Source organism: Cervus canadensis, chromosome 32, assembly GCF_019320065.1.
Source record: "Cervus canadensis isolate Bull #8, Minnesota chromosome 32, ASM1932006v1, whole genome shotgun sequence".
Classification (NCBI taxonomy): Eukaryota; Metazoa; Chordata; class Mammalia; order Artiodactyla; family Cervidae; genus Cervus; species Cervus canadensis.
Window position 1 is genome coordinate 36,344,722 of NC_057417.1, and position 20,683 is coordinate 36,365,404.

Below are 20,683 nucleotides of genomic sequence, written 5' to 3' on the forward strand. Positions count from 1 at the left end.
GCCTGGGCGGGGGACCCCAGAGCCAGGCAGGAGGTGGTCTTCCCAGCATGGCCCAGCTCCTGACACATCTAAGACAAAGCATGTTTGTAACTCACTTTTATTCCGTTTCTTTATAAACTTCCTCTCACATGGAGGAATATATTGTTATAGTCATTAGCTTATCTCTCTTTTCTTTTTTTAAACTCTATGCTAACAGCAATGGAGCCAAGAGGAGGAAAAACATAAGCTACGATAGAAAGGCACTTAGAACCTGTTAGAATACTGATATCCTGGAATGTGCAACAACAGACGGACAACAACGACACGCACACCGGCCCCCTCGGGCCTGGTCTATCACCGAGTCACATGCTGAGCTAATGTCGCCTTCCTATGCCCTGCTCCTCTGCTCCTGGGGCTTGAGTCCAACCCCTCACCCCAAAGGGGACTTAAGGCCTGGGGCCCTTGTGGGGGTGGGGGGCCTGGGTCCGGGGGGGTGCGCGAGGGAAGGAGACCAGCTCCCTCCTGCTCTGCTTGTGGCCCCTTCAAGGGGCAGAGCCAGCACTGCGGGCCCGTCAGCGGGCCAGGTCAGGGTGACCCCTCTGGGATAGAAGGGCGGTCCAGGAAAGGGCGGGTGAGCAGAGAAGCGGCAGGGAGACCCCAGGACTGCATGGGGGCCAGTGGTCCCCCTGCAGCCCCGCAGCTCCCCCGTCCTGCAGCTGGGACATGGAGGGTGTGGCCCAGGGCAGGGCCAAGGCCAGGACCTCCCAGACTGAAACTGGGCCCCCGACTGGAGGGAGCACGAGGGCCCAGGGCGGGACACGAGACGAGCTGCTGCCCCGTCAGGGCCTGGTGGGGAGAGCCTGGCTGCTGGGCTGGGGTAGCAGTGTGGGCTCCAGGGGCATGTGGAGCCCCCGCACCCTGGGCTCCCCTGGTTCCCAGAGTGGGGACATGGAGGGCAGGGGCTCAGTTCAGAGAAGCCAAAGGAAGCAGGCCACACGGCCAGCTCTCCCCTCTGGCTTCCTCTGCCTCCACGGCCTCCGTTGGCTGCCTCGCTGCCCCACATCCCTTGTCGAGCCCGGGTCCTTCCGTCTGTCTGTCCATGGCCACTGGGACTCTCCCATGCCTGGCACCGGCCTGGAGCCCCCTCCCCTGTGCCGGCTCTGCCTTGGCGCCCCCAGAACAGAAGCCATGTCTCGGCCCGGGGTTGTCCCTAGCCAGCCTCCCCGCTCTAACTGCCCTGCAGGCCTCCACTGTCCCCGGGGCAGGGTCCCAGGCCAGGCCCAGCCCCGCCTGTTCCCTGAGCTGGGCACCTCTCCCGACTCAGGGCTCCCTGAAAGCAGAGGGATGGGGAGGCAGACAAGCAGCCAGCCAGCTCAGAGCAGGGACCCCCACCTCAGGCAGTGTGCTAGCCACCGCAGACGGCAGGCAGTGGGGGGCAGCTGGTCGAGCGGGCCTCCCTCCCTCAGCTGGGAGGCGCCTTGTCATGGGGGGAGGTGGCTTCTTGCTGTGGCTTAGCCGCGGCCTGCGTCTGTCTTGCTCTCCCTCTGGAGGGTGGACCAGAGGAAGAGGGGTCGGGAGCCTCCAGAGCAGGGGCCCAGTGAGTAAGCAGGATAGGGTGGGGCCTCGATCCCAGGGGGCTCCTCCCAGCTCACCACTGAAGGCGGTGGGAGGGAGCCTGGGGCCAGCGGGGAGGGCCAACACCACCCCCAGCCCCACCCCCATGGCTGGGTCAGGGCTGGCAAGTGGGCAGGGGAGAGAGGGTGACCTGCCCAGCTGGCCATGGGATGAGGGAGACAACCAGAGTGGGTAGGGGGAGGGCAGGCGTGGGCCGGAGATGAGCCAGGCCTCAGCTCCCAGGAGCACGGCTGTCCGCCGGCCAGCAGACCCGGTTCCCCCACCTCAGGAGCCTGGGTGCCCACAATGCCCTACTAGCACCATCCTTGCTGCCCAGGGGTGCCCCCAAGGCAGGAGGACATTATTGCTATTTCGCAGAAGAGTTTCCGTTCGTCGTCGGGGGCAGGCAGGCAGGGCTGGGAGCCACCGGCTGGGCTGCAGGTGGTCCACGTCCACCGAGCGGGTTCAGTTCACCACGGCCGGTTTGAGCAGCACGGAGCCTGGCGGGATGACCACCCAGCCGGGGGCGAGCGCCTCTGGGCTGCTGGCGGCTGAGTTGACGCCCGTGGACAGGTCCAGCACAGTGCCCGGCAGCAGGGGCAGGCCGTCGGGGCTGGGCCGGGAGCGGCTGCCCTCAGTCCTCTCCAGGGGGGTCTTGCGGCCCTCTGAGCCCAGGGCCCTGGCCTGCACGGCCCCACGCCCCTTCTCCCCCTCGGCCTTGCCGCCAGCGGAGCCAGCGAGGAGGGAGACCACGGGCAGGCCCAGTCCGCCGGCCCCAAAGGGTGAGGGCAGCAGCGGGTTCTTGGCCAGGTTGAGAGGCAGGACGGGGCCGGGCAGCCCAGGGCCCATGCCTCCCGCACCCCCGGCGCCCCCGCCGTTGCCACAGGCCAGGGCACTGAGGTCGAGGGGGCCGGGGGCCAGGGGCAGGGGCAGGCCGGGCAAGCCGGGGCCGCCGAAGAGGGCAGCGGGGTTGGGGATGATTATCTGCGCCCCGCTGACGTAGGGGCTGCCGTCGGGGGCGGGCAGCGGGGGCTTGGGGGGCGGGCGGAGCTGCAGGAGCTCGTGCTGCTCGTGGGACACAAAGTGGCCGTGGGCCTTGATGTGCTTGCGCAGCGAGCTGGGGTCCGTGTAGCGCTTGTGGCAGCCGGGCATCTTGCAGTAGTAGGGCTTGTCCACGTAGTGGGTGCGGGTGTGCTTGAAGCGGTCGCTGGAGTTGGAGTAGCGCTTGTTGCAGCCCTCGTAGGGGCACACGTAGGGCTTCTCGCCTGCGGGCCGGGGCGGGGCCTGCGTCAGGGGCTTCCGGCCGCCCAGGCCAGCCCCGCCCGCCCACTCAGCCACCAGCCGAGACGGCCCGAGAACGCAGGCCCCAGCACCTACACAAGCTCTGACTCCGGTGGCCTGGCTGTATGTACCCTCGGCCTTGGGTCTATGCTTCAGGCTGTGATGACAGCGACCCCTTTCGCAAGTAATGACATAGAGACCCTGCTGGTGCCTGGCTCACAGTGAGCTCACAGGGGTGCCCTTGACCCTGACTCGGCAGTGGCCCCAGGTTTACACCAGGGCTTCCCTCGTGGCTCAGACAGAAAAGAATCCGCCTGCAATGCAGGAGACAGGGGGTTCAATCCCTGGGTCAGGAAGACCCCCCCAGAGAAGGGAATGGGAACCCACTCCAGTATTCTTGCCTGGAGAATCCCATGGACAGAAGAGCCTGGTGGGCTACAATCCCACAGTCCCCATGGCGGGGTCCCAGAGTTGGACACGACTGAGCGACTTAACACTTTCACTTCACTTTCACCAGTGGCTCCAGGTTTAGTAAAGGGCTGTCCCCGCCGACCAGGGCTGGCCAGAACCCCACAAGGCTGTGAGCTTTTGAAAGTGCCTCGAGTATAAAATATACACCAGAGGGACTTCCCTGGTGGTCCAGTGGTTAAGAACCAACCTTGCAACACAGAGGACGTGGGTTCGATCCCTGGTCGGGGAACTAAGATTCCCACATGCCTCAGGGCAACTAAGCCTGCGTGCCACGACTACAGAGTCCGTGCGCCGGCAACGAACAATCTCTCACGATGTAATCAAGACCCGTGGCAGTCAAATAAATTAATAAAATATACCCCGGAGTCTGCAGACTTTGTAGGAAACGAAGAATTTCAGTGTCCCATTGATGTTTTAATATTAAAATGATTGCATTTTGAATATACTGGGCTCAAGAGAATGTATCATCACATTAATAATTCATCTCACCGTGTATTTCTTTGTACCTTTTTTTCTTGCGATGTGGGTGATTCGGAAATTTAAAATTAGGCGTGTGGCTCTGCTGGCCAGTGCTGGCCCTACTGTGCATGCCGGGGTCCGTGAGGGGCGAGAGGACACGCCGCAGTCAGAGGGGGCACAAGTCGACAGCCACACGAACACAGTGCGGAGTGTGACGCAGGAAGACGTGTCTGTGCCCCAAGAGCATGTGGCGGGTCTCCCCCCCACAGGACAGGTGCCCCCACCCCCAGCAAGTGGTGCTCGGGAAGGGATGGCCACAGAGTGGGGTGCGCGCCCATCCCCTGGCTGCGGAGGGGCCCTCACCTGTGTGTGACCGGTTGTGGATCTTCAGGTTCTCCAGGCGGGAGAAGCTCTTGCTGCAGGTGGGGCAACGGTGCGGCTTCTCGTTGGTATGCGTGCGAATGTGGATAAGCATCTTGTACCTGCTCCAGGGGGCGGGGCGGGGGGGAAGGGGGGTGGGGAGCACGGCTCAGCCGCTGGACACTCGGGCCCCCCTTCCCGCCCCCTCGCCCCCCCTCACCTGGCATTGAAGCCGCGGCCGTGGCGGGCGCAGCCCTCCCAGTGGCAGCAGTAGCCCGCGTCCTTCTCGGGCTTCACATGGTAGTCGTTGACGTGGTCTACCAGGTCTTGGAGGAGCTCGAAGGGCTGGTTACACTGCGAAGGCCAGGAGTGTGCTGAGCCTGCGAGGGGGCCGCCCGCCCTGGACCCTGCCCCGCCCAGCTCCGCCTGGCTCCCCGCTCACCTTGGCCCAGCGACACACCAGCTGCTTGGGCAGGGGCAGCTCTGGCGAGAGGCACTTGTCCTTGGGGGGCGTGAGGAAGGAGGAAGCAGGCAGATGCAGGGCCCCCCCAGAGCCCAGCGGCAGGAAGAACTGGAAGGAGCTAGGGACACCGTCCAGGTAGCGCAGCGGCTGGAGGTCCTGGGGGAGGTGGGGGGCAGAGAGGGTCAGCAGCTGCCCGCGGGCCCGCTGGCCCAGATCCCTGCCCGCCTGGCCCATCTCCTTCTGTCTGGGGGCTGAGCGGTGCCCCACACGGGACAGGTCCCATCCCAGCCTCTGGTGCCTGTGCATAGGACCTCTGTGGAAAGAGTCTATGCAGACGTAAGTTTAGAGAAGGTCAGGCTGGCTAGGGACCCTAAACCCAGTGACCAGTGTCTCCACAAGAGAAAGAGGGAGATTTGGAAACACACACAGAGGGGAGGAGGCCATGTGATGACAGAGGCAGAGAGAAGAGAGACGAGTGACATGGCCACAAGGCAAGGAGCGCCTGGAGCCGCCAGAAGCCAGAGGTGGCCCGGGAAGAGCCCTCCAGAGCCTTGGGAGGGCGCAGAGCCCCTTCAGCACTGTGATTCTGGACTTCAGCTTCCAGAATAACACACTGCTGCCATTTTAAACCACGCAGTTTGTGGTCCTTTGTAACACTGGCCCCAGGAGGTAACTGCACCGTCTCGAGAACGCATGGCTCCCCCTTACCGGGCCGGCGGGCGCGGTGGGCAGGTCCCCATTGCCCTGGCGCTCGGGGGACAGCGAGCTGCTGCCGTTGGGGGAGTCCAGCCCAGACGGCGGCGACAAGCTGAGGTCCACCAGGGGAGCTGCTGAAAAGCGTCCCTCCACCTTCTCGGGGAACTTGGGGTTCAGCAGGAAGCCTAGGGCAAAGGCAGGATTTGGGGGTACTGGGGCCAGGAGTCCCGGCAGGCCAGGCCCTCCTGCCCGTGACTCCTCCACTGTGACTTGGAGCAGACGCTAGCCATGGCGCCCCCATCCCCAGACACCCCGGAACTCAGGAATCGGAGACTCCACAGCCAACAGGCATGACGTTCTCCAAGGTGGGAGCCTGGCCCAGTTAAGACAGGAAGTACTCATTTTCAGATGGGGGTGGGCTGGCACACAGGGTAAATAACTGAATATGAACTTGAATCCAGGGCCCCTGGCTCCCGTCACAATGTCAGGTAAGAACTTGACTCACTTTCCCCCCGTTCCCTTTCTGCCTCAGTGCCCCCTTCTGTAACATGAAAGGTTTGAGCTGGGTGGCCCAGCTCAGATATGGTAGATCCGGTTTTCAGGGTCCACATTCAGAAATGGAGCGGAAAAAAAAGAAAGAAAAAAAAAAGAAAAAAAGAAATGGAGCAGAAGACCTGAGCCTCAAGTAACCCCCCACCCAGAGAAGCACCTGCTGGGCTTGGTCCCCCGTCTGCCTGGCTGGCTGACCACACTGCCTCAGAGCCCAGACGCGGGGCCACAAGGCCTTCTGTTACCACCTGTGCATCCCCTGCTGCCCCTTAAAGCTCCCCCAAATCCACCCAGAGGCCTCAGTCTGAATACTAGCTCTGCTGAGCCAGCTTCGGGAGCTGGGCTAGTCAGTCCCCTCCTCCCAGGGACAGTGTCTCCTGCAGAGATGAATTGCTGAGAGGGTGGGCAGACAGTGTCGGGGGAGGGGGGCACCCTAAGTGAGGCTGTGAGGGGCTGCGACAGCGTCCAGGTGGGCCCATTGGGGGACGTTTTTTCCTATCACCAGGGCTCCAAGATCGCTGCTTCTGCCCGGGCGTGCAGTACCTGAAGGCGGGGAGCCCGGGGACCCGGGCGTGGGGCTGTCGTCCGCCAGACCGAGCTCCCTGTGCAGGGCTCGGTGCCGGGCTGCACTCAGCGTCCTCTCCCGCTTCTCTCTCGCCGCCCGGAGCTTGGTGATGCTCAGCTTCAGGTCGAGCGGCTCGTCCAAGGAGTGCATGGTGGTGGGGGCCAGGGGGTGGGGGCGGCAGCAGGCAGCAAGGGGCTCCGGAGCTGGTATTCAGGCAGGAACCTGAGAGCAAGCAGGAGCTGTGCTGTGACACTGGGACCCCAGACTCGTCCTCGGGCTGCGACCACTAAAGCCCACAGGAGCAGAGAGGCAGTGGGCATGGGGCAGTGTGAAGGCTGTCTCCCGGGCACAGAGACCCTCTCGGTGGCCCCGGACAGCAGATATATCAGAGAGAGCCAACCACCGACCTGGATCTAACGCGTTCACTTCCCACGAGGCTTTCTGGGAAGCAAAGCTCACAGGGTCCAAGCCTGCCATGAACGAAGCTTTAGCGACAGCTTCAAGCTGCAGAGCTAGGCAGTCGCACAGCCTTCAGACTCAAGGCCAGATCTTCTCCCTGGAACTGGCCGGGCAAGTCCCAAAGGTCATTTCTGACTGGGTGGGAGGTCATGCCTGGGATACATGCCTGATCTGAGCTGGAAGACCCAGAACCAGGCCAGAAGGGCAATGAGTGTCCTCCCAGGTAGCCCTCAACGGGCCTAGCTACTGACCACTGGGCCAACCCCTCTAGGCAGCCCCCTAGGCAATTCCAAGGGATTGAGACCCAGAGCCTGTCCCAGGCAAGCCTTGCAAAGCATGGCCTGGTCCCAAGGGCTGGGCGGACAGACGGGTGGCCTTGAGTTCCAGGGCAGAGGGCCCCACAGGCTTGGGAGCCAGAGGCGCTGGGCCACCACCAGGGGGCAGCTGTGGACCATGGCCCAGCCAAGGCCAGGGTAGGGGGAAGTGACCAGCTGTCTAGTGGTTAGTAAAACACATACATACATAATTTTTAAAATACTGATGATACTCTTATTTTGAGTGGTGCATTTTCACCGCTTCCTTAGAATTTCTCAACGGCGTAACATTCTTCACATGTAAAAAAACCCAAGAGGAAGGTCAACTCTTCATTCCAAATTCAAACATCATTTTTTAACAGCAGCACGCTTTTTTAACTTCACACGCTGGGAAACGCTGTTTCCTTGTGTTTGTTCATTGAGATGATTGCACCCTGACAATCTATCTGCCAAAGAAGATAATCCCTGCCGTTCACCAAATCCAGCTCTTCACAATTTTACACAGAACATCCCAAGACCACCACTTGGTAAAAAGACTCTATTTTTCACTAGTGTGTGTGCTTGCTGAGCTGCCTGGAGCTCTTTTCATGGAGCAGGGAACCATGTTCCCAGTCATCTTCTCCAGGACAAGCCCCGAGGCAATGCTAAACCAGCCTTGCCCCAGCTACAAGCCTCCGCTCATTCATCTCCCAGACAAGACCCTGTGTGCACACAGGTCACAAAGTCCTCACTTACAGCCCTCTGCTTCTGAGGACACATCCCAAGGCCCCAGCACATGGCAAAACAACGCTGGAGTCTCTGAGCCTGGAGAGGGGCTGCATTATCAGAGTATTGGTGGTTGGCCGTGGGACTGAAATCTGTGACTTGCCTTGTCCCTCCATCAGGTGGGAGCTGACAGGTCTGTGTGGATGAACCTGCAGGGCATGCATAGGTCGGGAGTTCTCAGTGATGCCAGGGGCTGGGACCACACTGCCACCTTGTCCCCTTTAGGACACCCCTAGACAGGCAGGTGGGTGGGTGACAGTGATAAATGGACCTGGGTCCCCTTCACTCTTCCTCTGTCTGGGCAGGGAGCTGCCCTCTGCCTGACCCCTCCCCCCCCACCGCCCCAGTGATGTCTGTCTGTCTGTGTGTCTGCCTGTCCCTCCACCTGTTTATTTTTAGACACAAGCCCAGTCCAACCTCCCTGAAGCTCCTCTGTGCTGGGAGCCTGGAAAGGGAGGGAGGAAGGAAGTAAATATTTATGCTGATTAAGAATTCAGGAGCCAGGAAGGGCTGGTGGCCTGGTCCTTCAGCTGGCCTAGGGCCACAGGCCTCCCCACAGCCTCTGTCCCCCGCCCCCCACCCGATCTCTTGGAGAAGACCACAAGGGCAGGATGGTTTGGGAACTGGGAATTCAGACTGACACTGACTCTCACCGGCGACACTGCTCAAATAACATCTTTCGGCACCTGCCTACTGCACCCCACCCCACGCCAGGTCCCCGCCAGAGGGGAACCAGGGAGGAACTAGAGACTTGCATAAGACACTGCCTCAGCTCAGAAAGAGGGAGGACCCCAAAAGGAGCTAGTCTCCCAGGGTGAGGCTGCGACTCCAGCACCCCCTGAATCAGCAGACCCAGTCCCCAGAGACCCCACCCTAACCCCCCCACTTCCTGCCACTGGTCCTGCCACTCCTAGGAAAGGAGGAAGGATCAGCCCCCCAAACCCACAGCTCCCAGCACTCCCGCACCCCAGGCTGTCCCCATCCATCCAAGGGAAAGACGCCTGTGACCCTCCTTCCTACTTTGACCGTGGCCAACCTGGAAGTGGCCCCTTTCACCCCCCACAGGCAGGGGGGTGGCCAGTTCTGGGCTCGGGCTCTGCTCTTTGTTCCCGGGTTGGATGAAGGGGGGCAGGCGAGAGCTAGGGTCACTTCTCTTGGGCCTCAGAGGCCCTGAGCGGGACGTACCAGTCCCGGGGTTCTGGCGCGGCAATCACCCCTCTGGAGGCCGGCCAGCCAGCCATCACCAGATTGATTATTGGGGGTGGGCGGGTGGACACTCGGTGTTTGTTTTCCGGATAAGGACTGGGACCCGCCTCGCCGAGAGCAGAGGCAAGTTCCTTAGGCAGCGCGAAGCCCAGAGAGGACCGGTGCCCAGCGGGTGCCGCTCGGAGCCCGGCTGCAGAAGCCCCGGAGCAGTTTCCCGCTAGTCGCGAGGTGACCCCACGAGCGCCCTGCTCCCGCGGGGTCGTGCGATCCCCGAGCGCTGGAGGGGGCGGTTAGGGAGGCGGCGCCGAGGTGGCCGCGCGGCCGGGCGCCGTAGCTCCAGCTGCGAAAGGAACTAATTAGGGCGGAGGGAGCGGGAGGAAGCGGCGCGGGGCGGGAGCACGCGGGGACCACCGGGGCGGCGGGGGCGGGGCGGGGTCACCCCGAGGGTGGGCCGCGCTGGCCCTCGGGGGGCCGGCCCCCGCCCCGCCGCGCCCGCCGGCCTGGCGCAGACAATGGCCGCTATTGTGCGCCCGCCGGCCGCGCGCAGACGGCCCCCGGCTGCAGCGCCCGCAGCGCTGGGCCGCCCCTACCTGGCGGCGCGGCCAGCCCCCGGCGGAGGGGCGGGGCGAGCGCTCGGCTGGCCCGGCCCCTGGGGAAACTGAGACCCGGAGAAGGCCCCGCCTCCGCCAGGTCCGGCGGCAAGGGGCGGAGCGCGGATCCTAAAAGGGAGGGGGTGTCTTTATCTACCACGCTCCCACCCTGTGCCGGGAGCCATCTCTGCGCCCCGAACCCTCTAAAGCCGCTTCTGTTGAGCACAGATGAGGAAACTGAGGCTCAAGGTCACCAGGCTAATAGGAGCCGCTGGCAGGAACCTGTTCTGGAGAAAGCCAGTCGTCCCTGCTTGGGAGAGGCCCGCTAGCTGGCCCCGAGCCGGGAGAAGGGCCGGTGTGGATGGAGGCATTGAGCTCGGCACACCCCACTGAGAGGCACTCGGGGTCTCCTTGGCAAAAATAGAGGATAGGGTCGGCTGTAAGATGGCCCCCACCGCCCCGCCCACCCACAGCTGCGAGGAGCCAGGTGAGTGGAAACCAGGATAGCAGTGTTGTCAGGCAACAAGAGGCACACCCCTTATTCCCGGGTGATGGGTGGGGGTGGGGGTGGGGTGTAGTCCTGACTCTGCCCTTTGGTCAGCCATGACCTGTCCAGCCTAAGACTTGGGGACAAGGGCCCAGGAGGCACTTCTCAAAAGTCCACGTGGCTTTCTTGCTATGAAATGAAAGCAGAAGCAAGTCCCTGGCTTCCCCTGTGCCCATCGGCTCCCACCTGCTCAGAGGATGTCCGTGTGTCTGGTACAGGGACCAAAACCATCAGTACAGGGGTCCTATGGGGGGCGCTGAGGGCCGGGAGGGGAGGCCGCTGGCCCACATTGCACAAGTAGGTGGCAAGCCTGGGACTGGAAGCTGAGGACGAATATCACCACCATCCGCCAGCTGTTGATGGTCGGGCAATGTACAAGCACCTGTTTAAGTCAGGTGCTGTTTCATCCCCATTTTACAGATGCAAAAACCGAAGCTTGAATTGTCCCGGGTCACACAGCTTCTCTCTGGCAGAGCTGAGTTTCAAGCCCAGGTGAACCCAGAAACCATGTTCACCCATCAGCCCCCTGGGGACCCCTGGATGTGGGAAGGGGCAGGCAAAGGGGTTCTGGCTTCCCACCCCCTGCCTGCCCAGGGGTTTGTGGGAGCTGCATGCCAAACCCCGAGGGGCAGCAGGCAGTGAGTGGGCACTGGAGGGGCCCACTGTTGGGGGGCCCAGAGGGAGGCTTGGAGAGCTGAGGGCAGACATGCTGCCAAAGCAAACGGCCCCACAGCCCCGCATTCCTGGGAACCGCTGCTGCACCCTGCTCTGGCCAAGGGCTCCGCCCTCCTCAGCCGCCCAGAGGCGGAAGCCGGAGGCAGGGGCAGGCCTCATCTCCTCCTCGGACCCCCGCTTCCTGAGCAGGCTGCAGAGCGGGGCTCCAGTATGGGTCCGACCACCCGGTCTCCAATTTGGCTCTGCCATGTCCTGCCCGCGTGAGTCAGGGCAAGTCACCTCCCAGTCTGGGTCTCATTGTCCTCATCTCTAAATGAAGATGATGATAATACTGCAGGGAGTGGCACCCCACTCCAGTATTCCTGCCTGGGAAATCCCGTGGACAGAGGAGCCTGGTGTGCTACATCCAGCCCATGGGGGTCGCAAAGAGTCAAACATGACTGAGCGACTAAACACACACACAACAGTGTAAGACGCCCCCCCCTCCATTGGATTTTGGGGAGAAATCAATACGATGATGCCCATCCAATGATTACTTTAGTGCTTCCCTGTTATATAATGTTCAGCACCTAGAACAGTGCCGGGTGCATAGTAGGTGCATAATTAAACTTGTAAATGAATTGTCACCAGCACTTGAGTCCCCCAAGTCTTTGACCAGTTGGGGAGCTGTGAGGACAGAGGGCACCGGCCCTCCTGCTGTACCCACAGACCTAGAGTCTCGCCCTCACCTGGGAGAACCCCTGCTTCAGCTGAGGACACAACTACACAAGCTTGTGCCCCTCAGAGGGAAGGCCGCAGGCCCTGCTGTCCCACAGGGTGGCCCCAACTGGCCCCAGTCCGTTTCCAGAACCCAACTGCATCAAAGAGAGAGCGCTGGGAGGCCCCGGACAGTCTCTGAGCAGCCCTGGAAGAAACAGCCTCCTCCCAGGAACCAGAGAGGGGCTTATCCTGAGGGCCCGTGCAGGTCCCAAGAGAAGGCCCAGTGCGGGGCAGACAGTACTTCCTGGAAGAGCGTGGGGTTTCGCCTTCCCCAGGAACCTCCAGATGGGAAAGCAGACCCTGCCCTCACCCCAAGATGGGCGCTCAGCCAGCACACGGATTGGAGGGGGGGCAGCTTCTCCAGGTCCCCTGGAGGCTAGACCCTGCCCAGGTGGGAACGCAAGGGCTCCCAGGTGACACAGTCAGGGCCAAGCTCTCTGCTCAGCCATAAAGGCCTCAGGAAAGCTCCCAGCTGGGCAGCTCCTGAGCAAGGATGCAGGCTGGGAGCCCCCACTTGAGCCTGTACCCAGAGTCACCTGGAGGAGGGCATGGCAACCCACTCTAGTATTCCTGCCTGGAGAATTCCATGGACAGAGGAGCCTGGCAGGTTACCGTCCATGGGGTTGCAGAGAGTCGGACACACGCACGCCCCTGCATGCCCCTGGGGCTCTTGTTAGTGGCTTATGGACCTTAGGGACCCAGAGTCTGGTTATCAGGTCCCAGTCTCCCAGCCACCACCCCTCTGCGACTTGGTTTCCTCATCAGGAACACAGGCGCCATGGATAAGGTGCCAGCTCACGGGGCAAGCTTGCCTGGCACCTGGCACACAGGCGGTGCCAGCAACTGGTAGCCCTGAGGATTCTTGTTCCCAACCCTGGGCTGGGGGGGTGGCCCACATAGTAACTCCAGGGTCACCCCGATGGGTCAGGCAGCACTGCTGCTGCAAGGCCAGCAGCTGGCTCGCCCACGCCCCTCCCCAGCTCCAGTTCCCTAGGATCCACACTTCCCTCCCCAACGCCAGCAGGGTGACACCAGGCTGGGGTGGGGGGTGCAGCTCAAACACAGACACACACAGACACACACACACACACACACACCCGTCCAGCTGCGGGGCCCAGCCTGGCACAGAGGCCTCCCCTGGCCGGGTGGCTCCAAGCCCATCAAGGCGGGCCCCCGCCCCCTGCTGCCTGCCCGCCCGCCTGCAGCCACCTTTGCACAACTATGTCTGGTATTTTCCTGTCTGCCCAGCTTGGGGGGGAGGTGGTGCGTGGGGCTGTGAGCACTGCCCGCACCTGGGCCTGGGCCAGAGGGGAGCCCGCCAAGCAGCCCCCACGCCCGGGGCCGGGGTGGGGGGGGGGCGCGGGTGCAGAGGGAAGGGCTGGGCCCTGGGCCGCCCAGATCCCAGGGAGGGGCCGGCAGCAGGGGAGCCAGACGGAGACACACACCCGGAGGCAAGGCTCAGGCACGGCCCTGGACCCTGCCAGGCAGCGCCGCTCACAGTAGGCGGGCAGCGCTGGGCGCTCGGCCAGTGCTCTTGAGGGCCTGCAGAGGCGTTGGCCAGCATCCCACGGGACATGGTTGGGCACCCCCAGACATAGAGGCACACGCATGTGTCACACCTGTGCACGCCGGACATGGCAGGTAACCCGCGTCAGGGTCCTGGACCCAGGACTCTGGGCTTGTGGGTGGGAGCAGGGGTGAGGCCCAGTCCCCACCGAGGAGGAAACACTGCGCTTCCCATACTGACCCTGGTTGCAGGACGAGCCCAGGAGTGCCTCCCATGTCACCCCACAGCCCCGGGATAGGGATCAGGCCCACTGGGAACAGCACCCACCAACTCACGGGGCAGGAGGCAGCCAGCGGGCTCTGGACTTCAGCCCTTCCCTCCGCTTCATTTACCAGCTACTCAGTTATGCATTCCAACACCAGGCCCTCCACTTGGTCCTGGGGGCCCACAGATGAATGAGAATGAAGGTCACCCAGCCTGCACAGAGGTGAACAGTGTCAGGAGGGGGCTGCTAAGATCCCCATGGACAGGGGGCGGCGGGCCAGGAAGGGCCAGCATGCCTCCTGTGTGCCATCTTGGTCCATCCTCAGGACCCTGGGAGTTAGGTGCTATCCTCTCCGCTTTCCAGACAGGGAGACCGAGGCTCAGAGTGGTTCTGCTATCTGACAAAAATCACAGAGCTTATCAATAGCACAGCTGGGATTCACCTCCAAGCTCCAAAGCCCACAGTCTGCACCCAACACAGAAGAGGCCTGGAGGTGTGGCCCCAACTGACCCACAGCAAGTCTCTCTGTCATTCAGCAAAGGAGGAAGCCCAAGAGAAAGGCCAGGCCAGTGGGCAGTGACCTGGAGGGCACTGGGGAGCCATGGAGTACTCTATACAGAAGACTGCCGTCTTCCTTACCAGCCCATCTTCTATCCCCAGACTCTCCCACTCATCACCTCCTTTCTCAGGATTCCCTGCCTCTTGCCAGCCTGATACTCCTGCCTTGGGTGCTAGCTCCTGCCCCACAACCTTCCACACTTCCATATTCTCCTCCAGCTGCTAACCTCCTCCGACCTCATCCAGCAAGTCTCCCCGGATTCACCCTCTCTGATCTTTGCCTTCTGCAGCCACACGTGGGCTGTTTTTCCAGGTGCCTGAGAGTTAAGCAAGGGACCTGCCTCTGTCCCCACACTGCTGAGGGCAGCCTCCCCAGCCTTCACTGCCTTGTGCTGCCTGGTACAGGTGCCCTGGTCCAAGTCCTCACTAATGCCACTCCTACCAGAGTGAACTGGGCAGCAGTTTAAGTGGGGTGTGCTGGGGACTCAGACCCAGAGAACCAGGCCTGCTCCTAATTTGATGTGGACAGGAATCTGGGCTTCAGTTCCCCCATCAGTGAAAGGAGGGGGCCAGCCAAGAGTAGGACTAGAGCTTGAACTTCCAAACCATCCCTCTAAGGGCACCATCATACCTGCCCTTCACTTTTCTCAAACACCTGGTACTGAGAGTTTGCTGAGGGGATGAATCCATTGGTGGTACCTACCAGCCGGGTGAGGTGTGGGGGGGCTTAAGGCCCAAAGAGAGAAGTTGCTTGCCCACAGAGGCCTCCTCCTCCTGGTTTGGGGCGAGAGACCCAGGAACAGATCTGGGTGGTGAGGGTAAGGCATAACCCTGGTGGATAACCCTGGTGGGTAACCCTGGTGGGTTAAGATGACCAGAAGGGCCCAGTTCCCCCAGCTTCATCTCCTGCCACCCCCTGACCCCTCCAGCCTTGGCACAGAGCCTCCCCAGAACAGCTGGCTTAGACCAGGCCCAGCAGGGGCTCCAGCACGAACTCTGGACTCCGCCCCCGCGCCCTCTTCCCAGCCATCCTGCCCCGCCCCTGCTCCCAATCTGGGTAGGAAAGCAAGTCCAGAAGCCAGGGGCCATCTCTAAACCCAAAGGGAACGCCCAGTGGGTGGGGCCGTGCCAGGCCTGGCCTGTTTCAGGCTCTTGGGGCCCAGGGCCCACGGAACCACTCAGGGTGTCCATTAGGTGTCCTGAACCAGGGAGTTGGGGGCTCGGCCTGGAGGAGGAGATAGCCAGCAGCACTGGAGTGGGGGGCACTTTGGAGCAGGCCGGGCAATGGGGGGCCCCACAGCCTGTGGGGAGGGGGACATCACAGCTCTGGGTCAGCAGCCGGGAAGCATGGTGATAGGGGTTGGATGGGGGGGTCGGGGGGGGTGTCCCGGACACAGGAAGGAGTGGCCCTGGGAAGAAATTGCTCAGGCAGGCTGGGACTTGCCAGGCAGACCCAGGTGGACCGTGGGGGGAAGGGAGAGAGGCTTCCTCCCGACACAGCTGCCCCCACACTGTGCCGAGGACGGGGGCAGCAGGGAATCAGGAGGGGCTCCTGGACTGAACTGACATTTCAGGGGCCGGGGCCATGCAGTCTGAGGCTCTGGCTCCCCTCTGGCCCTCTCTGACCCCAAGTGACCCTGGGCCAGGCCCTCAAGTCTCCAAGCCTCAGTGTCCGCCTCCCACCTCCTTGCTGCCAGAGTCCCAGTGGAATGCTAGCCTGTGACCCTCAGTCAGCCAGGCAGGAACGTCTTCCTGGAGGCTCCCAGGGCTGAGTCAGGCAGCTCAGCAGTCTCCTGGGGCCTCCACAGGTTCCCACCCGCCCTTGGCCGAGACTGGAGGAGGGGGCTGGGGGCCGCGGGCCGGGGCTGAGCCCTTCTGCAGACAGCCATCTGCCATGACTAGAGTTCCGTGGACACACGCAGGTCACACGCCAGGCCTGCCCTATGCAGGGGACTACCTGGTTGTCTAGCAGGAAGACAAAGGACCTTCGGAAGCTCCAGCCAACCGCACCCCCCCCCACCACTCGCGCCATGGTTATGTCCCTGGAAGAGTCTCAGCTCCCGCTGCCCATCCCCCACCAGGGGCACGTGGAGCAGATGGAAGCCCTCCCCCATTGGAATCACCTCCCATCTCTGCCCTGGAGGCCCCTCCCCGCCTGGCTACCAGTTAACCAGACCCTCCATCCATCAGAGGGGGAGGGGGAGCAGACAGCCAGAGCTCCCTGCCCCTCAAGGTGCCCAGAGCCAGGGCCTCTATCCGGCCCAGCCTGAGGAAGCTTGAAGAGACATGTCCCAGGCAGAAGGCAGGTCAGACTCCGGGGAGGGGGGCTGCCCGGAGCACCCTGGGAGGGTCCCACAGCCCCAGAGCTGGAATGGGAAAGAGGACTAGGGTCCCCTGCAGCCCTGGGCCAGGCCTCGGCTCCCCCATGGATAAGTCTGGAGCTGAGGCCAGGAGGATCAGTGCCAGGGAAAGGATGGAGGCGTGGGGCCCGGTGCATGCAGCTGCTATGGCCAGCTCGGGCTCCCCTCTTGTGCCAGGCTGGGAAAGTGGCCACCAGACCCCACCGCCACCCTCCAGAGCCATGGCAAACCCAGGAACTCAGGCCCAGACACCGTCAGCCCTCCTCCATCCTGTGCCTCGGTTTCCACCAAAAAGGAATCAGTGGGTCTCTCCAGGAGGCTCGTATAGCATTTCAGATGATGGATGTCAATGCCTGCGATGGCCACTGGAAGGCATCCTGTGGATTCTCTCAGGGAGCTGTTAGAGGCATTCCCCCACTGCAGCTCCATCCTCTGACCCACTTCACCTCCCCACCCTCACCCCCACCCCCACCCCCAGGACCTTAAGCTGGCATTTCTACTAGTTGGAGAGACAGCAGGGGTTTGTAGGGCCAAGTTGGAGCCTAGAGAGAAATCTGGGTCTACTCCAGACTGTGCCACTACATAAGACACCCCCCTGACCCAAGAAAGTCCTTTCCTGTCCAGGTGTCAGGTTCACCCCAACCGTGGTTGATTAGCAAAGCACGAGTGGTCCTGGTTGAAAGTGCAGGTCCCTGCCCCCAGAGTGGGGCTGAGGCAGCCACCTGGGAAACCTCGGGGGCAGATGTGCCTCAGGGGCCTTGCAAAAGTTGTGATCTCTCCCACCCAGGGCTGGCAGTATCCACCTCTGCCTGGCCCTGGCATTCTCAGAGAGCTCAGCCCGGGCTGCAGCCCATCTCTAGGACCCTTTCACAAGCCCAGAGTGGGGAGGCAATTTGGGTTGGGGGAGATCAGCATCTTTTGGCTGGCCCCTGAGGCCCCCCCCCGCCCCAGCAGCCATGGACACCTCCCACCTCTGAAAAGGGAGCTAATCGAAATGGAGGACCAGCCAGCATCTTCCAGGGGTCACCCCTCTGGCCTACTGTGAAATGTAAAATAACAATAACCCCAACAGAGGAAGACCCAGCCCCACTGCGCCCAGCTCAGGGCCTCTCCACTGCAATCCGAATTTCCCACTTGGTTAAGGGGCCTCCTCAGCACCGCCCAGGACACGGAACCTGGGGAGACGTAGGGCACTGGAGACAGCCCCCACCACCAGCGTTGCCTCTCAGCGCCGGGGTGTAGGGGCCCACCCCAAACACCTCCCAGAGAGCTCAGCTACACGCCCCAGCCCCGCATCTGGTCCCCCAGCCACAGCTGTCGTCACCCTCGCCCATCCTGGGATTGCCCCAAACTCTGCCTGGCACCCATCCCCGCCCTCTCGCCCAAGTGGGAAACTCAGATGCCAGGCAAGCCAAGCCAGGGTAGATGGAAACGCACATGGGAAAATGTTGTCAGGAAAAACACATTCTTCCTTCTGTACCGCAGCTCAGACCCTGGGAGAATTAGGTGGTCGATGACACTCCCACCACCTGGGCCAAGGCCAGGCCAGGAAAGGAGGGGAGAGGGATCCACAGGGTGGGGCTGAGAGGGGTCCAGGCCCTCTGACACGCCCCAGGGAGGGGCCCTGGCAGACCTCTGTTTTCCCCAGGCCAGGGTGCACCGTCGCCCTGTCACCCTCTGTAGGAAGGCGCTCCCAGCGAGGAACGGAGCCCGGGCAGGAGAAGACATCGCTGTGGCTACCCATTTGCAGTTGGGCTTTTCAGAAACAACAAAAGCCTTTGGGGTGGGGGGGCGGGACTCAGTTCACACGATTGTTTAAAATGAGGTTTCTGGATGTCTGTGGCATTTGGTTATTCATCCTGGCTCCACCCACAGATAATTGAGAGTTGGCTTTTGTTGGCCTTAGCCCCCCCTCTCAGTAGCCCCCCCCACCCCTAGGTCTTCTCGTGGACTCTGCAGTTCAGGAAGATCACCTTGTACAACCCTTTGGTTTTACAGATGAGGAAAGTGAGACCCAGAAAGGGGAAGAGTCTGGCTTGCCCAAGGACCCTTGGGAGTTGGTGGCGGAGCCAGAAGTCAAATCCACGACGTCAGACTCCCAGGCCAGGGGCTTTTCCCACTCACCCTCCAGGCTGTGGCCCAGTTCCAGTGAATCCCCCAAAGCCACTGACCCCAAAAGCAGTGGTGCCTGGAACCGGGGTGACTCACTGTCTGGCTTCCTGGGGCACCTCCTCCCCACCAGTGAGGAAGAGACTGGCAGGTGTCCCTGTATAGAGAGCCAGGAGCAGGGAGAGCCCCCCCACCCACCAGAGATCCTACAACAGGGTCACTCTGGGGCCGAAGAGCCCCAGCTGGAGGGATTTAACATCAAAGGTCAAAGGTCACAGACAGGGAAAGGCGGGCAGGCATAGGGGTCAGAGGGTCAGCGCTAATGGCAGCTCCGGAAAGGAGGGGGAGGGGAAGGAGCTAAGGAAAACAGGGCCGCTCCCAAGGGGTCCTCAACTCCCATAAACCGTGCCCAAGTCCCTGGCACTGTCTCCAGCTCAGATGACTGCAGACAGGGTCAATCCAAGCTGGGCTGGAGCTCAGAAAGGGGTGTCCCCAGGAGGGGGGGGTCCCCAGGTGCAGCCCTTCCCCCTGTGCGGGCCAGAGCCAGCTGGGAGGCCCAGCCTGGGCCCAGAGGGGAGAAGGAGCAAAGGGGAGGCTCGGAGATGGTGGAGAGGATGTGTGAGCAGGGCTGGAACAGATGTGGCAGTGGGCACACCGAATCCCCTTCCCCGAGCTTCTTCCGAAGCTGCCCATGAAGCCCCACTCTCCCTCCTGGATGCCAGTACCAGGCATTCTGGATCTTCAGATGGCTGCCTCCAAGGACCACAGCTCTGTCCCTGGCCCAGACCAAGAACCATGGGAGCCCAGGCCTTGGCCAGGTCCCCAGCTGGCCTGGCTGCCCCCTCAGTGTCAAGCGCTCCCTCCAGAGCCAAGATCCTGGGCTGTGATGGCTGGGGGCCCAGGGCTCCTCCCAGGATCCCTTCCCGCTTCCCAGGCCCCAGGGTAGGGCTGGGCAGCTCCCTGCAACCATCCCTGCCCAGGGTGGCAGGCCAGGCAGGCCCTCCTGGACAGGCCTACCGGCGGCAAGCTGCCCTGCTGTGGCCCGAGTACCCGGCTGGGCAGGGCAGTGTGCCAAGGCCTCCAGGTGCCAGCCTGGATTCCAGCCCCATCCCAGGGGGCCTGTGGGGAAGCAGGGCGCAGGCATCTCCCTCCTTCGGGATGCACCTGCCTGGCCCCCTTCTCCCGCCCCCTCCGGACCCTCCCTCAGGCAGGCTGGAAACCCCTGCCCTCCCCACTCAGCCAGGCCCTCCTGCGTGCACGCGGATAGCAGGGAGGAACAAGTGCTGGACAGGACGCCAGCTCCCAGTCCTGACCCCCGGGCCCGAGGGAGGCCGGGGCGAGCCAGGGGCAGCAGGCGGAGGCTTCCCTAGACCCGGGAGGAGGCACCTCTCAACTCCCGTCCTAGGAACAGCCCCGCCGTGGGAAGGGGCTGCTGCCCGGCTGCCCCAGACAACTTCGTGCCTGGCCTTGGGGTGGGGGGGCCCTCTCACCCCGCAGCGCGCCCCCCGCCGCCGCCGCCCAACTTCCCTGCCGAAGTTTGCTCCCTCCTGGGGCCCGGCCGCGGCTCTGCCCGGCCTCCGGACAGACGGAGGTAAGGAGGGAGGAGAGAGAGCGACGGAGGGACGCGGCCGGGGGAGCCGGCGAGGGAGGGAGCGCGCGAGCCAGCGAGGAAGGGAGCGAGCGCTGGGGCCCCGGCGAGGGCTCACAATGGCCCGGGGCGAGGCGCGGACTCGCGGGGGAGGCGACCCCCGGGTCCCGCAGCCCCCGCCGACAGGCCAGCCCCTCCCGCCGGTCCCCTTCCCCGCGGCGCGATGCCCGGGGCGGCGCGGGGGGGGCGCTTCTTACCTCGGCGGCGGGGGGCGGTCGGTCTCCCGGCTGCGGGCTCCGGCGGTCGGGGGCGGCGGGGGAGCGAGCGGGGGAGGGGGCCGGGCGGGCGGGGGCCGGGGCGCGAGGCTCACGGGGCGCGGGCTCCCCTGGCACGGCCACCCGGCGCCCGGCCGCTCCGCCACATCTGCAGCTCCGGCAGGGAAGGTGGCCGCGGCGGCCGGGCCGTGCGGGGATGTCTTAGAGAGGGAGGGAGGAGGGAGCCGGGAGGAGGGACCGGCGGGCCGCGGAGGAGGGGGAGGAGGAGG

General features: G+C 63.1%; 1 protein-coding gene across 2 annotated transcripts; it reads right to left on the minus strand.

Moving 5' to 3' along the window:
- Window positions 1-81: 81 nt before the first annotated feature.
- GLIS2 (GLIS family zinc finger 2) lies at window positions 82-20,593 on the minus strand. 2 transcript variants are annotated; one of them, XM_043456159.1, is made up of 7 exons: window positions 20,397-20,593; window positions 6,416-6,659; window positions 5,336-5,508; window positions 4,607-4,783; window positions 4,385-4,518; window positions 4,168-4,286; window positions 82-2,858 (listed from the first exon to the last, which is right to left on the minus strand). In XM_043456159.1, the coding sequence occupies exons 2-7, from the start codon at window positions 6,585-6,587 to the stop codon at window positions 2,059-2,061; spliced, it is 1,575 nt and encodes a 524-aa protein (XP_043312094.1). In that variant the 5' UTR covers window positions 6,588-6,659; window positions 20,397-20,593; the 3' UTR covers window positions 82-2,058. The 2 variants fall into 2 exon arrangements, with proteins under 2 accessions (XP_043312094.1, XP_043312095.1); XM_043456160.1 differs by lacking the exon at window positions 20,397-20,593 and adding an exon at window positions 6,845-8,546.
- Window positions 20,594-20,683: the final 90 nt, after the last annotated feature.